General features: G+C 40.3%; 1 protein-coding gene across 8 annotated transcripts in view; it reads right to left on the bottom strand.

Moving 5' to 3' along the window:
* Positions 1-26,212, bottom strand: part of cadps2 (Ca++-dependent secretion activator 2) — a 200,163-nt gene that overhangs the window by 144,886 nt on the left and 29,065 nt on the right. For all 8 annotated transcript variants that reach the window (XM_051382486.1, XM_051382489.1, XM_051382485.1 and 5 more), the window contains exon 2: positions 14,344-14,457. In XM_051382486.1, coding sequence (XP_051238446.1) covers positions 14,344-14,457 — 114 coding nt within the window. The remainder of the gene's footprint in view (positions 1-14,343; positions 14,458-26,212) is intronic.

Here is a 26,212-nt window from a genome sequence, read left to right as displayed (position 1 = left end):
TGTTGTTGTTGTTGTTGTTGTTGTTGTTGTTGTTGTTGTTGTTGTACTTAAAGAATGTGCCATGAAGGTAATGATATAGCTAAATCTTTTTTTACAATACTCAACTCCTTAATAAAACTTGTTTCATACAAATGTTTATCAATTATTTGTTTTAGTGAAAAAAAAGGAATAAAAAGTTAAAACTTTTGAACTGTGTCTTCTTTGATGGTGTTCAAATCACACAGCAGACATCCTTCCAGATAAAAAACATCACTTCCATCCTGGCAACACAGGAAAACCTCAAGTAACAACACATTCAGAGGAAAAGGTCACATCAGCTGAATAAGCCAGTTGATGGGTGATGAAAGCAGAAAAGTTTTAATGTAACTGGACAGTCGATAGTCTGAAATGTTTCCTTTGTTGTTAAACTTCTTGTTACTTTGTTTGATAAAGAGAGGCTATATTGTTTTAATTAAATTAAGATTAAATTGACACAATTAAATTAAGAGCTTGTAAAGAATGCTTTGTCAATCTGTTTATAAAACTCAAATCAACCCATGTGATAAGAGCATGTTATCAGTTTAATGGTAATGGTTATCCTGATAGGAATACACACTCAGTTGCCAGTTAGTTATGTACACACAGGTGTTTCTATTTCCAAAAAAACAGAAACACATCTCTGTATGATGCAATACGGTTCAACAGCACCGCAAACGGCTGAATCAATACCTCTCTGAAACGTAAACAGAACATTATAACCTTCATAAAGGGAGAATTTACTGCAGCACTGTTGTATTAGAATGCATTCATTTTTCTAGATGTACTTAATAAACTGCCAACTGAGTCAGTGGGTAGAGGGAGTTTATCAGAGCTTGTTTACTGACAACGTCTTCCTGCTGCCACTGAAAAGTGCAATATTACCAACCCAGTAAAGCTGGGTGCTGTAAAACCAAATGATGAGCTGAAGCCTTCGATAGAGCTCCATAGAGCTCAGGGGAACTGCAGAGTCCTGAGAGTTATCTGTTGGTTCATCACTACGACTGACCCTTTTCATATACGTGATCCACTGTTTATATAAAAATATTTATTATATCTGCTTTAAAGGCATTACAGCTGACCTGACTAGGAAGCCCTTTCCTCTGTTTCTGTGTGAATGAAGAATTGCATCTGATCTTGTTTATTCTCTTTTCATCTCAAGATTTTTATTCTTTTATAATATTTTAGACATAAGTTAAATATTTATAACATAAGGAGTCATTTTTTGGTACACCGCACTACAGAGGCACCTCCTAGAGTTCTCCTGTTCAGAGACCAAATATGGTGTCGCCTACATCCATTATTAAACAGATCCCTCAAACCCTCTGGGCTTTATGGGGTCAATCTCATGTTATTCCATTGTGCAATGCGTTTGAGATCAGAGCCACCAAAACACATGCCAACACAGCCTCTGACTGATCCATAAATCACAAACCAAACACAGCCTCTGAGTGGCCATCATGGGATTACCAGCAGACAGCTAACAAAAACACTAACAATGGTTTTCGACATAAATTGATACATTCTCACAGAAGACATTTTGTGTTATTTCATTTTACCAAGTGTAAATGCTGAATATGACAGAATATGCTAACTTAATTTTATTTGCCTTGAAATAGGCATTTTTCTAATTCTTGCTCTGGACGCATGGGTAAACGACTAACCTAGCTCCATCAAAAGTGAAAAGATTTATTTTGCGACACCTGATTAACTATGTTAACTATGACTTCCCAAAATGTTCCTTTAATGAGAATGATTTTGATTTGGTATCATGGGATGTTTCATAAATGTGTCCTGAGGGACATAATGAGGATCTGTGGTTAGGGGACAGCTGGAAATGTCAGCAGCCCTTTAATGTGACAATGTGACAGACATTAACAGGTTGCCTGACTTCACAGCAGAGACGATGTTGAGTCATCGTCACCTCCCACTGATCAGGTACTCTGGGAAAAAAAAGTGAGGAGGCTAAAGAGGAAGCAGCAGATACAGATCATTAGGAGGGAACAGAAATGCAGGTTTGAACTCCATTAGACGTCAACTTGTTGGTTAATTGACCCAATACAAACGACTGGTTCAAATCTTTTCACCAGCTCTGTTCCCTGCACTTTCTGATTAATGAGAAACAAGAGCTATGTCACACAATTAACAATTAAACAAAAAAACATGTAGGAATCGTGTACAGTATGTAAGATATAGATTATTTCAGGTGTTTGAGGAGTAGTTCATTTTATTAGTATCGTTGTGGAAAAATCATTCATAATTCATATATAATTCCGCAATAATTGATTATATTATCTAAATGTGTGTTGTTAGCAAAGTTGCCTATCATGGAGCAACATCATTCATTTGGAGCTGTGTTTCAGGCCACCTGACAAATGTAAGTCCAATATTAACTTCTGTAATTAAGTTTTTTGGTCTCTACCAATTCCTGAGGAAAATATTTGACTCTTTAGCTGCTAAATGCTCCATTCCTGTTTCCTCACGGTTCTATAATAAATCTATGAACGCTCCACACAGATCTGATGTAACCTTCCTCACAAGAATACATTTTACTATAATAATAATAATAATAATATAATATTACTTTATATTTATAATTTTTATAACAATAATAACCTTTGAGGTCAGACTGTCTGATCAGACGTGATCAGAGCTTATCACACCGTCCCCAACGCTGCACTGGGCCTCTCTGACCACGTCATGGTCCACCTGATTCCTACATACAGGCAGAAATTAAAGCACTGTAAATCTGTTGTGAGCACATCAAAGCAGTGGTCCAGTGAAGCTGCGGAGGATCTTCAGGCGTTTTTGGACTCTGCTGACTGGGATGTGTTCAGGCCTGCTACTGAAAGTCTGGATGAGTGCACAGAGGCTGTAACTTCAGCTCTGCGTTTAACACCATCATCCCAGCTCTGCTACAGGACAAGCTCTCCCAGCTCACTGTGCCTGACTTCACCTGCATGTGGATCACAGACTTCCTGTCTGACAGGAAACAGCACATGAAGCTGGGGAAAAATGTCTCTGACTCCCAGACCATCAGCACCGGATCCCCCCCAAGGTTGCGTTCTTTCTCCTCTGCCCTTCTCCCTGTACACCAACAGCTGCACCTCCAATCACCAGTCCATCAGGCTCATGAAGTTTGCGGATGACACCTCGCTCATTGGGCTCATCTCTAGTGAAGATCTGCTGAGAAGGTGATCGGCTGCAATCTGCAATCCCTCCAGGACCTGTACACCGCTAGGACCCTGAGGCGTGCAGGCAAGATTGTGGCTGACCCCTCCCAGCCTGGTCACGGTCTCTTTGAACCATTCCCCTCTGGCAGGAGGCTGCGGTCCATCAGGGCCAAAACCTCTCGCCACAAAAACAGTTTCTTTCTATCTACAGCTTGCCTCATTAACAAGGCCCGGATCCCCCAATGACAATGACTTTCTTATCTTTATTTATTTATATTTTTAAAAGTACTTTATTCTTGTGTGATTTTTGTGTGAGTTGTATATTTTGTGTGATTTATATATTTTTGTGTGATTGTATATTTTAAGCACCATTGCACCAAGACAAATTCCTCGTATGTGTAAAAACGTACCTGGTAATAAATCTGATTCTGATTCTGACGCTCTTCTTTTCTTGCGTCATCTTTTGTGCCTTCTTCTGGTTTTCTGTGAGTTGGTGCCACCTACTGCTGATGAACCAACTCCTAACTATATCACATTACAGTAGTGGATGGAAACAAGCATTAATTCGTATTTTCGTTCGCCAGTATACTTTGGTTAAAATTTTGCAATGGATTACGATGGAACAACAGCTAGTGCTGCTGTAGTAACATCCTTCAGAGCTGAGCTAAGACAACATAAAAGTATTTTAATAGTCTATAGAAAAGAGTCTTCTGTAAAGCTTTGCATCCTCAGAAAAAAACTTGCATGGGTGAGGAAATGTTTGAATAAACATGTAAAAGAAGAATTGTATGTTCATTTATGGAAAAGAAAAATACACCAGCATACACACTTCAAACGTTTTACACACTCCTCCTCAGCTGAGTGTAAATCCACTTTCATGCTGCATTAGCAGGCTTCCATGTGAAACTTGTATCAAAGCAAACAGACACAGACAGATACAGGCCTCCCACTCACACACTGAGGAACACTAAGGAATACATGCATTAAACAGCCTGGAGGCAGAGTGACAGAGCTCCTGATGTGTTCAGAGCCTTTCTGTACATGACAGGTCTGTTTGTTTGGGAGGTAAATACTCACAGCAAATATGACGTTAAGTTGTGGTTCGTGTGATATTTACACATTTAGGACGATCTGTTGGCAGAAATTGCAGAAGTGCTTAAAAAGGGAAACCTTTTACATACATCGAGTGTAATACGCAGGTTTACAAGTGAGCAGACACCACAGTAAAAGCGGCTTGTCATCTTCCACCTACAAGCCAGATTTATCTGTAATCTGTAATGTTCTCCCAACTCACTTCCATTTAGCTGTTCTTCACAGTTGTCCCATAGATGTACTGTAAGAACTAGAAACCCAACATCAAGGCTTCTGGGTTCAGTTCCTGGTCATGCAGCCCACTGAATGTGCACAGTAGTGTTTTTCCCATTAGACCCGCCCGCTTGGCCCATTGTGATGACCACTCAGATTTGCTTTCGAGGTTTTAAATTTGTAAAAAATGTAAAAACCTAATACCAAAGAGTTCTAATTAACCTTGGTCGCACTTTGAGGTGTCCTGTCAACAGTTTTATAGTCGTCTCTTGAAGGATGGTGGTCTATAGGAACATGCTTTTTGGGCTGCAGGGGTAATTTTCGCTACAATACCACACATGGTCATTGGGTAAAAACTGAAGCAAGGCTGAGCAGCAGTACTGTATCCAGTTCTTATTATACAGTCAGGGGTTACCGAAATCAACAATTCTGATTCCTGCACAGATGTCTTCACATTAAAAGCCTTGAAGAACAAAATTATTCTATTTCCGCCAGACTTTTGTGACTGGAAATAAAGTGACAGAAAACATTACCAGTGTTAAGAACAGAAAGCAAGAGCAGCAGAGTTGTGGGTATCATATGATTCGACTTACTGAACTGAGCTGAGGTAGTGCTACACCTCTACCTGCTGCTGAAAATGAAAATATTTAAAACGGCAAATATGCCTCTGAGTCACTCTTCTCTTTGTGGCATGTTTCTAACAGAAGATTTTCTGTTTTCAAGGAGTATTTGAAGTTCATTCTGTCAAAAAGACCTGTATGTGTGTGTATCTGTTCATGTAATTGAAAAGTCCTGTTGGACTTTTGTTCAGACAGTTTTAATTTGGGGGTCAGAGAACAGTTGGCCATTCCAGAAAATCCATATGTGGCGGTCAATGGTGATTTTGTGGTGGGCAGCCACAAATAAATCATTGTATAGGAAACACTGTTGTGAATTCAAAAAAAATATGAGAACCACTGATCTGAGATACATTGATCTGGGGATCTCCTGTCTTTGATTTCCCTGGTGCCCTTAATTTATATAATGACATCATACGATACTAAATGTAAACATCATAAAACCTTTTAAACTTTTTTATGAACTAACGTTTTTTTTATCCTGCCAGATATTTATGGTGTGCTGCAGCCCTCTCAGCACCCCTACTCTCAGTGTCCACACAATTTCTAGACAGATTAAAAGTGTGATCTTAAAATGAGAGACGGATCAGCAGTGAGAGCAGTTATAGCATAATAATAGTGAAAACCAACAGCAGATCTGAGGTCAGAAGGTAAGCGAGAATCTGTGAAATCCTTCGTAAAGAACAGTCTTCGAGCTGGAGGCACTTACAGTCTTAGCAGCAGCTTCCCGCTGGGCTCCAGAAATGTCACACACCTGAAGCACTGGACTCCAGCTGCTTTAAAACACTAAATTACAGGTCACACACCTGCAGCTTCAACACGAAAATATGTCCTTCATAATTATAAACTGGCACCATTTGACAGAATTGATTTGTTTTTCAGTATCACACAGAGTATGACACAGTGCTGATGGTGTGATATCTGCAGTATCTTTAGGTCTTAGGTCCATTTCTCCAACACACACTCAGGAGAATAAAGACACACTTTAAAGATAGAGCTAATAGCAGCTCACTGGGTAAAGCGCATACCCCATATCAAGGCTTATGGCCTGACTGCAGGGGCCCAACGTTTGAATCCGACCCTGGACAAACCAAGACAATCACTTGCAGCCCTTTCACAAAATGTTTTGTTATTTTCTGTTGATTGACAGAAGTCAATGAATTTGTTTGTCTCAGATCTGCAACATGCAACTACTGCTGAAAAGCATTTTAATTGTCAAGCACTGGTGTTACAATATCAAACAAAGACCACACATGGATATGCTACGCCTTAGCCTGAAGAGTATGTCCACAGAAATATAATAATAAAAAATATAATTAAAAAAATAATAATAACTACATGTAACAGCAACGCAGACCACAACTGTGAGTGGTCCTCTTAATGTGTGTTCATTGTCTGAGACTGAGTTTATAATGCTGTTTGAGAATCCTTCCTCAAAAGCACACACGCACACACACACGCACGCACGGACGCACGCACGCACACACGCACGCACAAGCGTGTCCACACACACAGAGGAACAGGCACACGTTTCAGTTTCAGCTGCCATTGTTTGAAGCACACAAAGGAACTCAACACAGTGGCATAGAAACCCCACCACCAACTATTGTTTTGGTGGCGTTATTTTAAAAGCAATGCCAGCACACAAGAGCGTAGAGTCGTAGAGCCTACATACAACGATACACCAGCCTTCAGAAATAAAATGCAGCAAGAAAGCCATGTTGCTGTTACCGTCTCCCCGACTGCAGCAAATGTTCACAAAGAGACAACTGTTCAAGTTTACTCCCAGTGTGCAACATTAAATTAAATCACCTCCTCTGTATCTTGATCCATCACATTATGACTCTGCATAGTGCATGACAGAGGCAATTAAAGCACTTCACCTCTCAGAGGGACGGCTGATGGATGGGGATTTCATTTCCTATTTCTCCCTTGAGCCTCTTTCTCACACACACACACACACACACACACACACACACACACACACACACACACACACACACACACACACACACACACACACACACACACACACACACACACACACACACACACACACACACACACACACACACACACACACACACAGTGAAGATATGAATACCTAAAGACATACTGAAGTGGTCAGAGCAGGTCAATGTCTGGAGAGAACGGCTAAGAATTAACTTTAAACTTGAGAAAAAAAACTTTGGAGTATCCTTAAGAACAAGCTACTGCATCATTTATCTGATTCTTTCCATGTAAAACTCATTGTGCTTCATTGTACAGGGGTTAAAATTCAATAAATTGCGATTTAAAAAAGCATATGCAGAAAAATTATATCAATAATAAGAAAAGGTTTTCTTATTTATGCAACCAGAACAGTGTGAGTTTACATTTACAGCACTGCTATCTACTAGTTGTGGGTTTAAATACAAAAAAAATGTGTTTATGAGCATTGATACAATATCACAAAACCAAATATCACAATATATTTTTCAATATTTTCTTAGGTCCTAAAGAAAAAGACTTCTCGACTACTAGTTTTATTGTCTGACCAAAATTGTCCTTCAATAATTCAGCCCCATTAAGCCTACTGCACGCAGGGAAGCCTTCAACCTTGATTCTAAAAGCTGTTAAAGTGATGGTCTTTCTCAAAGTGTTTTGTTAAAAGGAAACACTGAAGACTGAAAATGTGTCCTGAAGAGAAGCTGCAACAATTTCTTGATTAGTCTTTTCATATTTCACTTTTTAAAATCTACATCCAGAACCTTCAGTTGCTGCTTTTAGCTTGTTCCAATTTTTCTCCCTTGTTTGTCTTCCACTATATATATATATATATATATATAGTGTGTGTGTGCGCACACACACACACACACACACACACACACACACACACACACACACACACACACACACACACACACACACACACACACACACACACACACACAGTAACCAAAATAAACTCCCCTCCTTGGGTTGAATGCTATTACAGATGTGGGTGTGCCCCATGATAGATAATCTGTGTCTTAGCACTTCAGGATCTATTATACTGACAAAAAGTTAATTAATCCCTTGTTCTTTGCACTGTGCTATATTTCTTTCAATTCATCTATCATATTCATTAAAGTAGACAATCATGAGTTACTTTCCTCCTGAAATCATTTCAGGAATAGCCTCATCACATGACCATCTCACCGACTGTGGGAAGAAACCTATTAGCTCTGCATCACACACACTGGACACACCCTGTACCTCATCATGTTGCAGTGCCAAAGAGCTGAATTATGGAAAAGATGCGAATTAGAAAAATAGCAGCAGAGCAGTAATGGGTGTTAATTTATGAGTCTGATGGACAGAGAGGAGAACATGTGCTGCAGTATGAAACAGAGATGACAGGATCAGCCAGGAGGACCGAAGGACAGACAGACAGTGAGAACTTATCAGTTCATGGTCCTCTGGTGAGCATAAACGCCCACATCAGTTACTGTCAGTCTGGTCAGTAGGTGTGGAGAGGTCTCACTTTGGACCCAAGTGTTGGACAGACGAACTGATAGATGCTGTAATCACTCTGCAATGCTAAAGGAGCAAATATACCCAACAATGATATAACAGCGCATACGGTACAGACCAGTGACTGTCTGTCACTGTCTCTTTCAGTGGAAATGTAGTTTGTGATTGATGGTTCCCACTAATCGCAAATCATATTGCAATCGCAATATCTGTCAAAATAATTGCAATATGATGTTGGCAGCCCTAATGAAAGATGTGATACTAACGAATAATAACCAAATTAAATTTAAATACAGATTGTTAATTCAACATGTGGCGGCATAATTATGTTGACATTTTATTGGTAAAGCGGTGACAGTTTTCAGTAGGCCATTATACAGAAAACATCGGAAAATTGTCAGTCTGCAACCCAAAGATTATTCGTTCAAATACTGACTAAATGGATTAATCACGTACATTTCTGAAATGAATGAAATGAATTTTCTTTCTATCAACTAGTCAATTAATTGACTAATAGATTCATCTCTACTGTGATGCATGTACTTAAACATTCAACAACATTATGTACTACACACTGCGTTCACTGAAAAATAACTTGTACCAGGTTACTCCACATGCTGCCATCTGACTAATTATTAATATCTGGTTACAATAAAGTTGTAGTCATGAAGTGTTCCTGTTATTTTGTGCTAATTTTTCGTATCTCAGACAGTTTCTGGGTGACTTTACTTCCGTCATTTGCGGTGTGTCTGCAGCCTGATGGTCTCAAGGACTCAGCAGCAGCTTGTTATAAGGTGTGAGCGGTCTGAATTAAACTTTTTAGATCCAAAGTGTTTCACCTCACAGAATCCGACATCCAGCCTGGTGAGAAGAAGGAGTTCAACTGTTTCACTGAAATAATGATGTATTCATTTGATGAGGAAAATCAGTGAGAAAGCAGTGAAATCCTGTTGACTCGCCAGCTGTCCCAGTTCCTTTTGGGTTTTCAATTCAGTTTCCTCCTCTGCTGAGGATTCACCTACATTAGCACACCACCTCTGGGGCTGCACAATATGGTCAAAAATCAACATCAATTGTGATTATTTTGACCAAAATCACAATTGCAATATGATTATGATTCATCTGGAGAACAAGGTTTGTAGGCCAGGACATATCTGCAGTAGTACAGTAAATCATTATAAAGCTGTTTTATTACACATTTTACCTTTATCAAAATATTCCGGTTTTTGATAATAATTTGATTAACTGTGCAGCCATATCCTTCTCTCCTCTCTGCTCTCTAATAATGGTGAATTCCTTTTGGTTGTGCTTTTCTGGAAATAAAACATGATGCTGATCATGGAGTCACAACGCCCCCAGTTTGAGTCCAGCTGAATGAATATCATCTTGCGCTCTCTCTTTTGCTCCTCATTTCCAGTCAATTCACTATTGTATCCTATCCACAATATAAAAAAAGACAAAAAATAAATGAATGAAAAACAATAAACCGTCAACGTTCTCAAGGTTTTTAGGGTTTTTACCCTACAATATTAGCATACATGCTTTGTTATTATATTTTTATCAAACAAAACAGCCATTCCCTCTGGTTATTTTATCCATAAGCATTTTCTCATTTGAATTTCCAGAAAATTAACAATATCACCACATACAGCGCTTTATTAAATCTTAAATCATACATACACAAATAGAGGATTTCATCCCCATTATTGTGGAAAATGACATCTGCTGATCAACCATCCTCTGCATGGTGCTGAACTGCAGACATGACACCTACAGGCTACATTTAGGGCCCTATAAATGATCTATAGTTCATGGTCTAACATCCATTGCACAAGTGCATTTAGGGCATATCCAACTCTATTTTTTCTAATTATACGGTGCATAATCTGCGCGCAAAATAAGGCGCAAGGCACAAAGGGGGTTTTATTTAGTCTCTTAATTAACTGTAGATGTGTTTTGGGTATAACATTGCAGACTAATGCCAACTGTCCCTATGCACTCATAATGCCAATAAAACTCACTTGCAGAGAAATGCAGTGTATCAGATTACCCACAGGACTAGTATTACTAGTATCATGGCCTGTATATGTCTTGTTCTGTGCAGCACCATATTTCTCCCCCTGCCGCTCTATGTTTGATACCTTAAAAAATTAAAAATACAACCCAATAGTCAATGGCACAATGGCTTTCTGCCGCCTCAAGATAGCAGTGTGCCAACAATGGCCTGACCACCCCTCATTTTAAGACCAACATGCCCATGGGTGCACAGAAGGGGCACAAGTATATTTTCTATTTACAAAACATGGACATCGGGTGTGAAGATGACTAGGTCTAAGATGAAGAACAAGATACAGTATGCAGATTACCGTGTAAAGAACATGTCTGCATGATTTAAGATTGTCTGCACATTTAGAGAAAATCCTTTTGAGTCCATAATAGTACTGCTACAACTTGTGCAATTGCTGGCTGCACAGGCTGATCGAAACTTTTAAATATTAAATCCAGTATTGTTCTCTATTGTTTTACTGTCAACAAATCCCACAAAAAGAGCTAAACCAATGTTAGTCTGTCTTTCAGTTCTTTCTGACTTCCCTGTAGTTCCCACTGAAGACATGAATCTTTAAAAACCCTGACAAACATGTAGTTTTGTTTTTAGAAAGGCTCAGTAACCCCTTCAATATCTAGTTGTCACTGTTATACTCTAGCAAATGTTACTCAAGATAGAGTAAATATTGGATTTGTTGGGGACTATTTTCAGTGGTGGACCATCCTCATTTGGTGCTCTAGTGAGTATTTGGGGCAGCTGGGTGGTGTATGTGGGATGTAGTCAAAATAAACTAAGTGTGTGTGTTCATGGTAATGAACATGTCACCAAGCACAAGAGTGTGGCTTAATGATGTGTATTTAAATCGTTTTTGGACAACAATGGAGCTTCTCTCGGTTAACATTATTGCATTTATGACCTCCAAATACACAATTTGGGAACCATGTCATGATTAGTTGCAATGGACACATTTTATTTATTTTCATGTACTTGATGTAAACAACAACCTTGCATGTTTGCATATGCCCCCACACTCACTTTGAGTATTTTCTACATGTTGTGTACCACGCAGTGAACCATGATGAGCAGAGCGAGAGACAGAAAATAGATCACTCTATGTATTTCCTCATGTGGAACATCTGCCATGACTTCATATGAAGAATGAAAAGATCAAGTCCCTGTTGTCATATGTTTGCAGGGTGGTAATGCTCTGACTCCACGACGATATAACGAACCCAGTGAACACTGGTGTCTCAGGGTGACATTTCAAACATGAAGAATTTGTATCTCATCTCATGAGGACAATGATGTCCACTGAGGAAGACGAGTCGTCTCACTTTGATCATTCGGTCCGTCAGCTCCTTTGTGGCAATACAAACGCTGTGAGAGTGAGTGAGAGTTGCAAGATACAGTGAGATCCTCTCGTCTCACAATTGCTGGCAATTAGGGAGACGAGCTGCAAGTGGTCGATAAGATCTCCATCTCATACCAGATGATAGGCGCTTCAGCAGAGGAGGGGAAGACAGAGATGAGGGGAGATAGAGGGAGAGATCCAGGCAGAGGACCAACAGATAAGAGAGAGAGAGTAAAAATGGGGGGGGAAGAGTGAGGAAATTCACTGCAATCTCTGCTCACAGCTGTCCTCCTCCAACAGTGGAGTTGGAAACATGAGTCGACGTGGGAGGGTTTGTCACAGTGTCTATGGAGGAGTCAGAGGACAGCTTTCCATCCAAATACTGAACCAATTTTAGGAACAATTCCAAAAGAAGTGTCAATGAAACATAAAATCTGTGTAAAATCAATGTGTGTTTGTGTTAACTACGTGGAGCTGACATGATGCGAAGAGCTTCAGTAAGCATTCAGCTGCAGCTACATGTGTGCACGTGGAGAAGGAGGGAAAGCATTTTTTGTACTATCAGAGAGAAACTGTGGTGATGTGGGATGGCAGGGGGGCAGAGGGAGCAGAGGTGATGGAAATGAAAAAGCTTTAGTTTGAGGAGAGATTGGTGCCACCGCATTCCTAAACAAAGAAAAACTCCCTCAATACCAGAAAACAGCTGGTAGATCGATTTTCTAATCCGTTTCAGTCTGATGCCGGCGATAAACGTAATTATTTTGTGTCATAAGAGCTCAACAACCACTCTGTCATCAGAGGTGTGGAGGTGGACCAAGGCACTGCAGACCCCCCAGACTAGACCCAGAACTCAACACAGGACCGTTTGAAACCAAAGAAAGGGACAAAGAGGTTTTTTTTCAGAGGAATATTTGTATTTTGTAATTAACTTGCTGTGTGGAGCCTGACCAACCCAAAAACAATTAGAGAGTGACTGCAGTTTATAAATGCTAAAGAGGTTTTTGTTTTTTTGCTCATACGTGACTCAGATCTCCATACAGAATTAGCAGCCATTGCTCAGGTAGAAGAGCGGGTTGCCTAGTAATCGGAGGGTCGCTGTGAATGAGCTTAGTATCATCATGAGTGCTTTGGATATTGGTATCCCCCTGATGAGCTGTTGGCACCTTAGATGGCAACCTCTGCCATCAATGTATGAAGTAACAAGTGGTGAATATGACATGGGTTGTAAAGCGCTCTGAGTGGTCGGTAGACCACAAAACCACTGATGGAGGCTTGTACAGGCCCAGTGTAACTCCACTGGTTCGATCACTCTTTCTTGCGTTTTGAGCATATCTATTAACACTCTGCCTTTTCAATTAATACCCAAAAGAAAACAGCATGTAAAACCTAATTACCAGTCAAGTGCCCTTAACTTCTACCAACCAACGTGCTCGTGTTTATGTTGTAAAAGTTTATTTTAGTTTATATGCCTTTGCACACTACAACGGCAATGTACTGTATTTTACTGCGTTTCAGTTCTAATAGTGGGAAAGATTTCAAATGCCTAAATGAAAACAAGTACAACAAAGAAAGAGGGAAATACAATATTCCATGCTGTGATTGGACAGTTGATTTCCATTTTGACAGGGACAACACATCATGTATTAAGCACTGCAGGGGGGTAAGATGATTACTGATTGTTGACTGTTGTTGAATACTGTTGTTGAATCCTGAATGGAACCAGTTCAAGAACCAGTGCTAATTTAGTGGAAAAGGGGTACTCCTTGTCTACACTACACTCGCAATAGTTGCCAATTGGACCCATAATTGCAGTGTTTTTGAACTATTAATTTTACATTACATCCCATTTTAGCTCGTAATTAATCATGGATGGATGCACGCGCTACATGCATGAACATGACTACGTAGCAGGTTAATAGTGAGACAAAATTTTAAAATTACTATTCAGTGATGTCATAATTTTGTAATATGTTGATATAATAATATTTCAAGAGATTCTTCTGCGTACAACTTCTTCTTGCATATTTTACTTCTGATCTGTCATCTTAATTTGGCATTTTAAATCTTCCATATTATATGTAGTTTTTCAGGAAATTTTAATGAAAAATTGTAGCATTTACCATGATTTATTTTTGTACACACCAATCAAAAAGTATTGAAACTTTATACAGGCATCCCCATTCCATAACTAGAGTGGAGTGCTGATCCTCCAAACTCTGCCTCCAATGGTCTCTGGACAACAAGGTCCCTCTCAGCCAAAAACAAACAAACAACAACAAAAAGTTTTTGTTTTCCAAGAGGAGAACAGAGTAGAATAGGATAGAGATAAAATCGCCTTGCCTCATAGTAGCTCCTCACAGCATTGCAGAAAGCTTCATCGGCCACAATCTGAGTTTCTCCGTTGAGAAAAGCCAGGAAACGTTCCTTCACCGCCTGCAGCTGCTGCTTGTTCACCTGAGAGTGAGAAGAGATGATGGAGGAGAAAACGAAGTAAAGTACAGAGAGGGTGTTTGGGAGGAGAAATGAGAGAAGAGATGTTGGCATACGAGGGTGAAATCAATTAGAAACAGATGGAGAGGAAGAACAGAAGATGATAGCAAGACAGGATGGATGAGAACCAGAACAGAAGGACAAGATTAGACTCTTTGTTAAAGTGTGACACCGTCATTACAGAGACAAGAAGAGTCACATTATCTAACAAATGTCTTTCATTAGGAACTGAGTTCACCAAAAACAACAGAGAAAGATGAATCTGTCTAAGTGTGGCTGGGAGAAAATCTAGTCATGTTTCGAGTGATGGAGATTCTTTAAAAAGAGCATAACAAAGACTTTGTTCATTAATTAAAAATTGCCTTTATGTTACTCCACTGAAAACCCTTTTCAAAGTCGTGAGGTCACTTTTAAACTGATTTGAAACTGAATTAATTTCCTTTCCAGGCAGCCATTGGCTTCAGTTCATTTCGGTGAAAATCATAAAGCCTTTATTTTTTTGCGCGGTGGGGAGTGGGGACTGTTTCAGTGTTCATATACGCAGTGTGTTTGTGTGCTTAACATGGGTTACACTGCACAACCTGCTTCCTTCAGAGCATTAGTGCATCATTTGTGTTCCTCCAACATTCATTGATACAGGTTAATTTTCTCACTGAAGTCTCTGTAGATACTGTCCTCCTACAGTGCAGCCACCATAAGGGCTGGGTATCTGTACTCAAACAAGTAGTAGTAGTAGTAGTAGTACCTGGGCAAGCAGGGAGAGAAAATAAGCTCAGAAGCAGGGATTCCCAAAGATTCCCACACGTAGAAAACGGTGCTGCCAACTTTGATCGTCATCATGAAACAAAAAAGAGATAGATATGGATAGATGGATACTGGCTGCTATAACGACCCAATTTATATAATATATATAATTATATATTTATATATACCCTACAAGTCAAAAGTTTGGACACAACTTTTCATTTAATGTTTTTTCTTTATTTTCATGACTATTTACATTGTTGATTCTCACTGAAGGCATCAAAACTATGAATGAACACATATGGAATTATGTAGTAAACAAAATATTTTAGGTTCTTCAAAATAGCCACCCTTTGCTTTGTTGACAGCGCTGCAAACCCTTGGCCTTCTCTCAATGAGCTTCATGATGTAGTCACCTGAAATGGTTTTCACTTCATAGGTGTGCCTTGTCGGGGTCCATTTGTGGAATTTCTTGCCTTCTTAATGGGGTTGGGACCATCAGTTGTGTTGTGCAAAAGTCAGGTTGGTACACAGCTGACAGCCCTTTTTGACAACAGTTAGAATTCATATTATGGCAAGAACCAATCAGCTAAGTAAAGAGAAATGACAGTCCATCATTACTTTAAGAACTGAAGGTCAGTCAGTCCGGAACATTGCAAAAACTTTGAATGTGTCCCCAAGTGCAGTTGCAAAAATCATCAAGCGCAACGACGAAACTGGCTCACGTGAGGACCGCCCCAGGAAAGGAAGACCAAGAGTCACCTCTGCTGCTGAGGATAAGTTCATCCGAGTCACCAGCCTCAGACATCGCAAGTTAACAGCACCTCAGATTAGAGCCCAGATGAATGCCACACAGAGTTCTAGTAGCAGACACATCTCTACCTCAACTGTTCAGAGGAGACAGCGCGAATCAGGCCTCTATGGTCAAATAGCTGCTAAAAAACCACTGCTAAGGAAAAGCGACAATCAGAAGAGATTTGTTTGGGCCAAGAAACACAAGGAATGCACATTAGACCAGTGGAAATCTGTGCTTTGGGCTGATGAGTGCAAATTTGAGATGTTTGGTTCCATCCGCCGTGTCTTTGTGCGACGCAGAAAAGGTGAACGGATGGTCATGAAAATAAAGAAAAACCATTAAATGAGAAGGTGTGTCCAAACTTTTGACTGGTAGTGTATATCTATATATATATATATATATATATATATCTATATTCTTGAACACAAGACTTATATCTGCAACACACATGGACCACATCTCAAAATGTCTGGCATTAACTGACCCCCACAGCACACACCGGACGCATCGCACAGACAGTAGAAGATATCAAGGGAGAATAGCTGAGATATGCTGAGTCAAGCTGACGCGTGTTGATGCTGAGGAAAAGGACAGTGGTGTATCAAGAGCAGCTGACACTCATCAATCTGTAAAAATAATGGATCAAGTTTTTTTTCTCATCTGCTGTCCTTCAGTTATGTTGTATACTTGCCTGACAATCTTTAAATTTGACCATGTTTAGTAACTTTGCACATGCTGACATAGATAGAATCTTTTTCTACAACCAGTTTATAGTCCTAAATCAAGAGAAAATTGTAAATATAATCTGCTTCTAATTTCTCCAATGTAAGGGTTTACTGCTTTTCTCTTTTTGGACTGTTAGCTTCATAAAAAAACAGATTTGGGTTTTAGGAAACTGTGATGCATTTGTTTGAAAATTTGTCGCATATTTTTTAACAACAAGACTTTTCAGTAGAGCAACCAGTCAGGCCAGAAAAAAGAAATCATTCCCTGGTAATTTCTGCCCAGTGAACCACAGATGACATATTGTGTTGTATGAGAATTTAAAATTTTCATGAGCGACAGAATCACCAGAAGCTGAAGCTCATAAGCTGCATATGTATGAGGCGTCTGGAGGACGGCAGCGTCAGGGGAAAATTAAACCATTATTCTTCCGCTTGTTGCAACACTGCCAGCAACAAATGCATTCTGAAAGTCAAAGTACCAATTTCCAGCGACATAAAGTGAGCAGCGACTTATCTGCTGCTGACAGCTTTTTGTGTGGGCTTCCTCGCCTTTTCTGTGTCTAAATTGAGCCGCTGTGGTTCGCTATAACCACAGGAGAAGGAGAAGGGGCAAATGCATGAAAAGCAGCAGGTTGTGACCGCTCACATTCAAAATGACTCAACCTTCATCTAACAGGTTGAAAATGTGAGACATAGTTCAATACAGATAAGGAAACTCCTGCTGAAGGCAGGTGTTGGAGTGAAATGTGGTACAAGTACAGCAGCAGCAGCAGCTTATTAAGCTAAAAACATATAACGATTTCAGTCAGACCTGTTTGTAGACCTGATTTAAGCACCGAGTATAGCTTTTTAGCACAATGGATGACATAGCAACACTCTAAGTCAAATCTAAGTGTCATGAATTTCTCATCATTTACCATATATGCAAAGTAATCACATTACTTAAACATACACATATATAAACTGAGATGTGCTACAATTTCAAAATTGGATTAAAGCAATACCTTCTAACAAAACTGATACAAAATATTCTTTGGGAATAAAGTTCAACCAACTCATTTCATTGATTTTAATAAAAAAATGAATATATTTTACCCCATTATAGAGGTATTTTACAATAAAATATAATACAATTTTGGGTATAAAATAAGAGAATCACTGACAAAACTTAATTATATAAAATGTTATAAAAAGCAAATATATCATAATAAGGTGTCCATAACAACAGGGGGGAATTTTCTTAAGTATTTTAGGGACTCGATGACCTTTTTTACACTTAATCCTTAGTATTGTAGAAATATTATAAAATGAACCTCAGGTTGTGATTTTCTCTTTCAAACTGATTTGTAGTTTTAATTCAGTCTCATCCATCTTTTCAGAGCAGACATACAAAAGTAATAATAAAGTGCTTCCATCCTTTGAATGGAGATACTCTGCAACTACAAAATGTCATCTGAAGCCCTTTTTAGCAGAATTTTGGAGCATGTCTCTCTTTTTCACCATCTTTTTTCCAGTGAATGCACCAGTGATGGCTTTCCTCGTACAAATTCCTCCTGCCCATGAAATGAGGGGCGACAATCAGAAAAGAAGCTGCATATGCACTGTGAAAAGCCGCCTGTCAGGTTTCAGTTGAATTTCTGCTTGTGCCTCCCCATTTCCTGGGCTTTGTCCAGGAAATTGATTTATCCCAGGGGGGTTTATAAGCAGACGGGGCGCACTCTTCCGTCAGTGACAAAACACATCTAGGTGGAGGTGTCATTTTCCCCTCACGGCCAGCGCTGTGATTGCCGGACTCAAATTGCCGTTCTTCAAAAACCTCCCTGCCGAGTAGAAGCACTCTGAGGTCAGCAGGTCAACATCTCTAAATGTCCAGGGAGTGGCGGCTCTCAGAGCAGCTTTCAGCGAGAAGAGAGGATTAACTACTGTCGGCTTTTCATTTCTCTGCAAGCTCTGTCTCTCTCTCAGCTGTGTGAGACAACAAGAAACTTTTCTTCTTTGTCATCTTGGGTAATGAAGTTGAAACAAGGAAAACGAAAGTATAATGCCGTAAAACTTCCAATAAAAGCAGGGTCCCTAATAGACGCAGGTCTCCTTTAAAAGCCTGGTGTGGCTACAGGTTTTGACAACGCAGGTCTCCAATAGAGGCCTGGTCTGGATTTTATAGAAATTGTCTTGATGTACAAAACGTCTTAAAATCCACCATGGCGCCGGCTTGAGCGAGTTTTCAGTAGTTTAGATCGCCTACACAAATATAAATGTTTAACCTTATGTCAATATGGATGCTGCACATCCTTAGATCAGCTAGATTCTCCACAATTTAATGCACCACAAAACTATCAACACCAAAGTATAAAGTTAATTCATTCAGACTTACTGGTATACAAGAGAGACGGGAAAAAAACTCAATCATAAAGTCCTCCATTATTATCATGTGAAGTCCGTTGCTCACTGAGCAATTTACTGTAAGTTACCTATTAGTTGTCAGAATCATGGGTGTCTTTATTTCACAATGTGCATCCCTGGAAAATAAAAGTCACATTCCATTCGTCCCTTACACCTTACACAGTGTCTTTGGCGACGTTCAGTCTGCAGCCATATGTGACCCATATCGGATTTTTTATGATAGTCTGAACAGCACAAACCCAATTTTTTCAAATCCGATCCAGGCCCCTTTCATATGTGGTCCTGAATCAAAAACATATCTGATGTTATTTAAAGTGACCTCAGTCTGAACGGTCATGCCGCATTTCACCCGACTTTTACGTCACTGAAGTGAGACAGACGTCACAATTCTGCACCAGAGGCAGTGGGACGCATTTAAATTCTAATGTGAACAAACACGCAAAAAAATCGGATCTCTGCAAAAAATCGGAATTGAGCATTAAGACCTGCAGTGTGACCATAGGCTTAGACTCACATCTCTCCCTCCACCCTCCACCCTCAACCCCTCGCCTGCAATCTCCCACACCCTCAGACCATAAGGACTGAAAGTTCAGCCAAAAACATAGCACTGGAGCGATGATATGCAATGCTTTCTTCATTAGATATGATTTGAGATGACCAGACAGCCAATCAGAGGAGCTGTCAAACTGTCAAAATTGATCAGATGTGAAAAGAGACAAAACAAACTAAAGTCTACAGTCCTATAATGAGTGAATATCATGTCAAATGATCAGTTACTGACAAAGTTGTCTTAGTTCGCTGTTTTTAAAACCTGCACTGCTGCAGCCTGTAATATAATGACATTAAGTTCAAACTTCAGCAGTGCTGAAGTGTTAAGGACATGTTAGAGTCTGACTTTTCTACCCCAGAAATTTCCCTGGAACCCTGGAACCAGCCTGACAGTAGAAATCAAGGTCTAAATTTATCTCAGGACCTCAAGAAAAGTCCTTGCTTTTTAGAAAGCCAATCAGAACTATCAGCAAATCAATTCAAATACAAGCAGTTTCCTAGTTTGTCTAAATTGCTGCCAATTTTAAATCTATAATCAAACTAATTTACTGTATTTTCTGTTATTTATTCAGATGTGTTGACAACACAGATAGGAAGAAGCAGAAGGCATCTTAATTTTCTGAGTTTAGTTCTTGACTTTAGTACAGTATATGAGGTCTCTTATTAAATCAAACTATTTAACTGAAAAAGGGCAGTTAGTCATATTGCTGCTGCAGCTTTTACAGTGAGTCAGCCATTTATTCAGACACAACAATGACGTGCAAAACTGCCAGAGGATTTTTCGTAACAAGGTGCACGTCAGAAAAATGGTACAGGAAAAAAAAGCAGAATCTACATAAATGAATTAGGATCTTTGTTCCTGTTGGTACAACACTTGCTAAACCTGCTATAACAGCTCTGACTGTGGAGGGTCCCTGAGAAGAGAACATTTTTCCAGGTTACAGAAGATGAGAAGTTTCACAGCTTTTACATTTTCAGCTGTGACGGTCAGGCATCCGACCTGCTGCTCTTCTCTCTGGGGGAGATCAACGAGAGGAGGTGACAACGTTTTAACGGGTGTGTATATATGTGTGTATATATGTGCGTTTGTGTGCGTGTGTGTGTGTGTCTGTGTGTGTGTGTAATGCACATTGGAGTTTGTTTATGCTTGAAGGCTTTAATTTGAGTTCCTTCCTTTCCACGGAGGACATGATAGGTTATCAAGGAGAGTTAACAGCTTATTTGGGCAACAGCAAGGACCTCCCAATGGCAGATCAATAAATACAAAGAATGCTGTGTGTGTGTGTGTGTGTGTGTGTGTGTGTGTGTGTGTGTGTGTGTGTGTGTGTGTGTGTGTGTGTGTGTGTGTGTGTGTGTGTGAGATGCCTCTACAGTAAACGACCATTTCTCTTTGTTCCTGGTAGCACTTTTGGCTGTCAGGATGCAGCTCTTGTGAGAAAACACGAACCGGGCGAGAGCAAGACATATCTGTCAGACGTCTCAGATTATTGGACAGGGAGCAAAGTGAGTCTGTAAACACACCCTGTGACCAGGAAAACACACACACACACACACACACACACACACACACACACACACACACACACACAAATACAGTATGGGTAATCTTACCAGTGCCTGGGTACATGGAGTAAATTAGACTGTATTTCCCTGGCTTTCACTTTATGGAGGATAAACCTGCCTGGATGCTCTGTACCCAACCAGCTCTTCAGTCATTTACCGGTTCAGCTGCTCTCTACCTATAGCCCATGGGCAAGGCAGCTGGAGACAACAAGGGAAGGGAAAACAGATGGAAGTTTTTCCTCTTATGCTTCTAGTGTCATGTAACCTGGGTCTTTTAGATTAGATAGATACTTTATTCATCTCCAAGGGGAAATTCACATTATTGTCATTGTTCTGTCCATTATTTCTCTCAGTAATAACAACATTGTCTGGGGACATGGTGATAGCACTCAAAACAAGTATGATGGGTAAAGAAACTCAATCACATGGTGTCATGAGGGCGCCGTGCAACACACACTACAATCATATAGAGCTATGTAGCAGATCGTGCTACAATCGGGGTTCCCTCAGCACACAAGCAATCACACTCCGAAGTTGAACACACCACTTTTATTTAGAGCGTTGCTGACACACCACACAACAACTGGCACCATAAAGGCTCTAGCTCTCAGTGGCACTCCTGGTAGCGTCTCTCTCTCAGGTCCAGCGCCCTACTGCAAAGATAAGGGTAGAGTCATTAGGTAATTATCAGCAGGTGAGGTAATCAACTCACCTGGTGCCACTCTCCCAAGCCTTCCCCACACCTCTCTCTCCTTCAGCTGAGCGCAAACCACGCCCACCTCCACAAGGTCATTTTGGCTTTAATGTCTGTACTAGCCTTGTGATATTAGCAGCTTGGATCAACTCTAGCACCAATAAATATGACTACATGGACACCCTGGTGGTCAGAATGTTCTGCAGTCCCATACCAACAAACTGCTCTGCACCGTGTGTTCTGACACCTTTCTATCAGAACCAGCATGAACTGTTTCAGCAGTTTGAGCTACAGTAGCTCATCTGTTGGATCGGACCACGCAGGCCAGCCTTCACTCCCAGCGTGCATCAATGAGCCTTGGCCACACAATGACCCTGTCGCCGGTTCTTTTCCTTCCTTGGAGCACTTTTGATAGGTACTGACCTCTGCAGACTGGGAACACCCCACAAGAGCTGCAGTTCTGGAGATGCTCTGACCCAGTCATCTAGCCATCACAATGTGGCCCTTGTTAAAGTTGCTCAAATCCTTACGCTGCCCATTTTTCCTGCTTCTAACATGAACTGAAATGTTCACTTGCTGCCTAATATAACCCACCCACTGACAGAAGCCATGATAATCAGTGTTATTTACTGTACCTGTCAGTGCTCATAATGTTATGGCTGATTGGTGCATAATAGGGATGCAGCGAATATTCGGCCACCGAAAATTTTCAGCCGAAAATGGCCCAAAAGCGCATTTTCGGTTTTCGGCCGAAATACTTTTATCACCGAAACAACACGGCCGAAACAGAAAGTTGTGATGACGCAAACAAAAACCGCGGCCAGCACACGCTTGTCTGGATAAGCGCCAACATGTCTGCGGTGTGGACGTATTTCAATATATCTGAGAAAGACCCACAGATAGCGATTTGCAAAACGTGTAATGCTGAAATTTCAAGAGGGGTGCATCTGCAAAGAATTTCTCCGCGTCAAGTTTATCACCTGAAATCCAAACAAACACACACACACACACACACACACACACACACACACACACACACACACACACACACACACACACTATTCACACAGAAGCTCCATCGCCTGGGAGATGCAGGACCCCATATTTGTCAGGTGAAAACGTATCATCCAACATGTCATGTTTCCAACAGAAACGGGAAGTTGTGTTTTGTGTTGGACAGCTGCAGGTTTGTGACACTGTTATCGGCGACTTCAGTTAAACATTGGAGAGGGGGGGCATGGAGACTGTGTGCTCCACCTGAGCTGGGGCTATTTTGGGTTGCTACTGCTATAATAGCTTGCAGCCGCAAGGGAAGGGTTCTGAGTGTTGCTGCTGTGAACGTTTTGCAGTTTCAAACAAAATAGAACCACAAAAGAAAACAAAAATTGTGCGATCAATCATCTGATCCACTTCCTCAATACATATGTGATTGTTGTTGTGCAACAAATGTGTTACTCTACCTGTGAAGCCTGATTCAGTGATTGCATAGGTTAATGTTACCTTTCCAGATCTGTAGCAAACTGTGGTCGGACACCAGAGATGTTCACAAGTCTTTTTTTGCAAGTCCAAGTCAAGTCTGAAGCCTTTGGTCACGAGTCCAAGTCAAGTCTCAAGTCTAAAAAATAAAAGTCATATATCTCTTCTGGTTGTAATGACCCTTCTGTCATCTGCTGCTATCCATTTACTGTACTATTATCACTCCTTTATCTATTAACATACAGTATCAGTACTGATTAGTTGCGATGCCATATGAAGAAAACACACAATGAATGCTTTCCTTTAAAGGAAACTATTCTTTCAACATGAACATACAGTTACAGTATATCTTGTCCCCTATTGTGCAGGCTCAGTGGGACCATAATAAGAACAAATATAGAAAATGTTACACTTCACTCAGTCAAAGACATTGTAATTAACATCATTCCAATTAGTGCAAAACATCACACTTTAGCTAAATGCAAACAACTTGTAAGCAAAACACTTAAAAGTACTTTAAACACTTGTTACAAACATATGTTACTTCTGTGTTATTTGCAATAAAAAATTAGTTCACAAAAAAAAAGCAAAACTGTTGCTGCCATATCATCAGTGTTGTTTTGTGTAATGGTAACCTGATAAACCTGTAACATTGACGTTACGTGGTCAACAATTAACCTGTAACCTGCCTGTAAGCCGACAGTATAACTATGTATTTTTCTGCGGTTAACGTTAGCCAGTAGATGGTGGCAACGTAGATGATTAACGTTACCCGACCTATTTTTTTTTTTTTAACGTCATGTCAACGCCACTCAATGCAAACAAGTGCGACAAGCAAACTAACATTCACTCATCTATTCAAATATTCAGTTACAAAGCTAGTAGCAAGCTAAGTGAAGGTTACATAGCTGATGCTGAGCTAACTGTCCATATGTGCTAATGTGACTGACCTATCCAGGTGAGTTTTCAGGTGCCTGATAAAAGTTGATGTGGTGGATCCAGCATCCTTGACTTTGCAGGCAGCGCTCCTTTTGTTGGTGCCGTCCTGTTTGAAGTTTTTATAAACCAAATGTAATCACAAATGGTACAGCAGCAGCTGCAGGTGTGCCGCTGGTTGCCATAGTCGCCATCCGAGGTACTAGTGCGCGAGTGCGTGAGGCGCGCACCCAATGCGTAATATGGTTACCATGGTTACCATGAAAAATGGAAGGAATCACATTAAGCTCGTCAGACGTTTCAGAGTTTCCTCAATATTAATACGCCAAAAAAGAAAACATAATGATTGTTCACGAGTCCCAAAACACGAGACCAAGTCGAGTCTGAAGTCTTTTTTGAGCACGAGTCCAAGTCAAGTCTGAAGTCTCTGTGTGTGCGACTGAAGTGTGACTCGAGTCCGAGTCTCAAACTCGAGTCCCCATCTCTGTCGGACACCTCTGGTTATAGGCTATTTTAATTGACTTTAGCCTAACTGGACTAGCTTTTCAAAGTCCAGACCAGCTTTACTGTGATGAATGCAGGAAGATGCTGTATTAACTTCTTATTGCTCTTCTGTGGCAGCAAACACAATACATGGTCTTTCAGTTACTGCTGCTGCAACCTGATCTTATCTATACACTTTACAGCTGACTAAAGTAACTTAACCATCCCTAATAAAGTAAAGAAATATGTCTGTCATTGACTGAAACAGTGACTGAAAAATCTGGAGGCTGGCTGTCATTCCCACAGATTAACACTGAGGGTAATACAGCGTAACCTCAAGTGATTCACATCCAACCCCCCTGTTACGGGTTGGTTACGAGTGAGCATATTAACCTCACATACATGACCTCCTTGTCTACTTAGCATTGCTTTTGAAAACTAATTGCTATCAAATAGGTTATATGTCTCATTATCATTAGGCAGATTATGACACAATTTTTACAACCCTGTCTGTCTAAATGACGGACAACCAGAAATGACCTGTGCTAAAATCATAAAGCTCTTTTCTGTGGCTCTTTACTGGTACTTTTCTCACACACTTAGAAAGACACATGCTCAACTTTGTGCCAACAAAAGCCGCACAGCTAGTACACTCCACACACACAAACACCACTGTCCCCCCTGAAATGTTATGCCCCACTGTTTGTCATCATGCCACTGCCACTTGTTGATACCAGCGCCACGGCATCCAATCCTCCCTGTGGAGCTGGGATGTGTTCACACACATTTTTTACTATACACTGTTGTTGGCACAGCTCCTCCTGACGAGGCGCACTGAAGACATTGAGCTTGACGGAGTGAGAGCATGTGTGGAGGCGGGGGCTGCACAGTGTGTGCGCAAGCAGTGACTGACACTGTGTTAGATATTGCTCCTGGCTCTGATTGGTTATTTTTAGTCAGGTGGGGGAGATTCTTGCAAATACCAATAGGAGCACAAGATAATCACAGATTATCTGTCTCATGTACTGCTGTCAGGAATATAGTGACAGAAAAATCAAATTTTCACATTTGAGACAGTTTGAGCAAGGGAATAAAAAAAGACAAAATGGATTATAAAAAAAATATATATATATTTTCTGTCCATTAATAAATCAATGAATTGTTATCAAACAGCACACATCCCAGAAGAGAAAAAATAACTGTAGTGAGGGGACAGCAGCTGGTGATGAAGATGAAACCCCCAAATTTCTGTACATGTTAACAGCCTATACGTCAAAAATGTAGACACACAGTCCTCTTCTGATTGTGCCGCATGGTAGCAGTATGACAACTCCCCTCATCGTCATGGCA

Source organism: Dicentrarchus labrax, unplaced genomic scaffold, assembly GCF_905237075.1.
Source record: "Dicentrarchus labrax unplaced genomic scaffold, dlabrax2021, whole genome shotgun sequence".
Classification (NCBI taxonomy): Eukaryota; Metazoa; Chordata; class Actinopteri; family Moronidae; genus Dicentrarchus; species Dicentrarchus labrax.
This window is presented reverse-complemented; position numbering and strand designations above follow the sequence as displayed.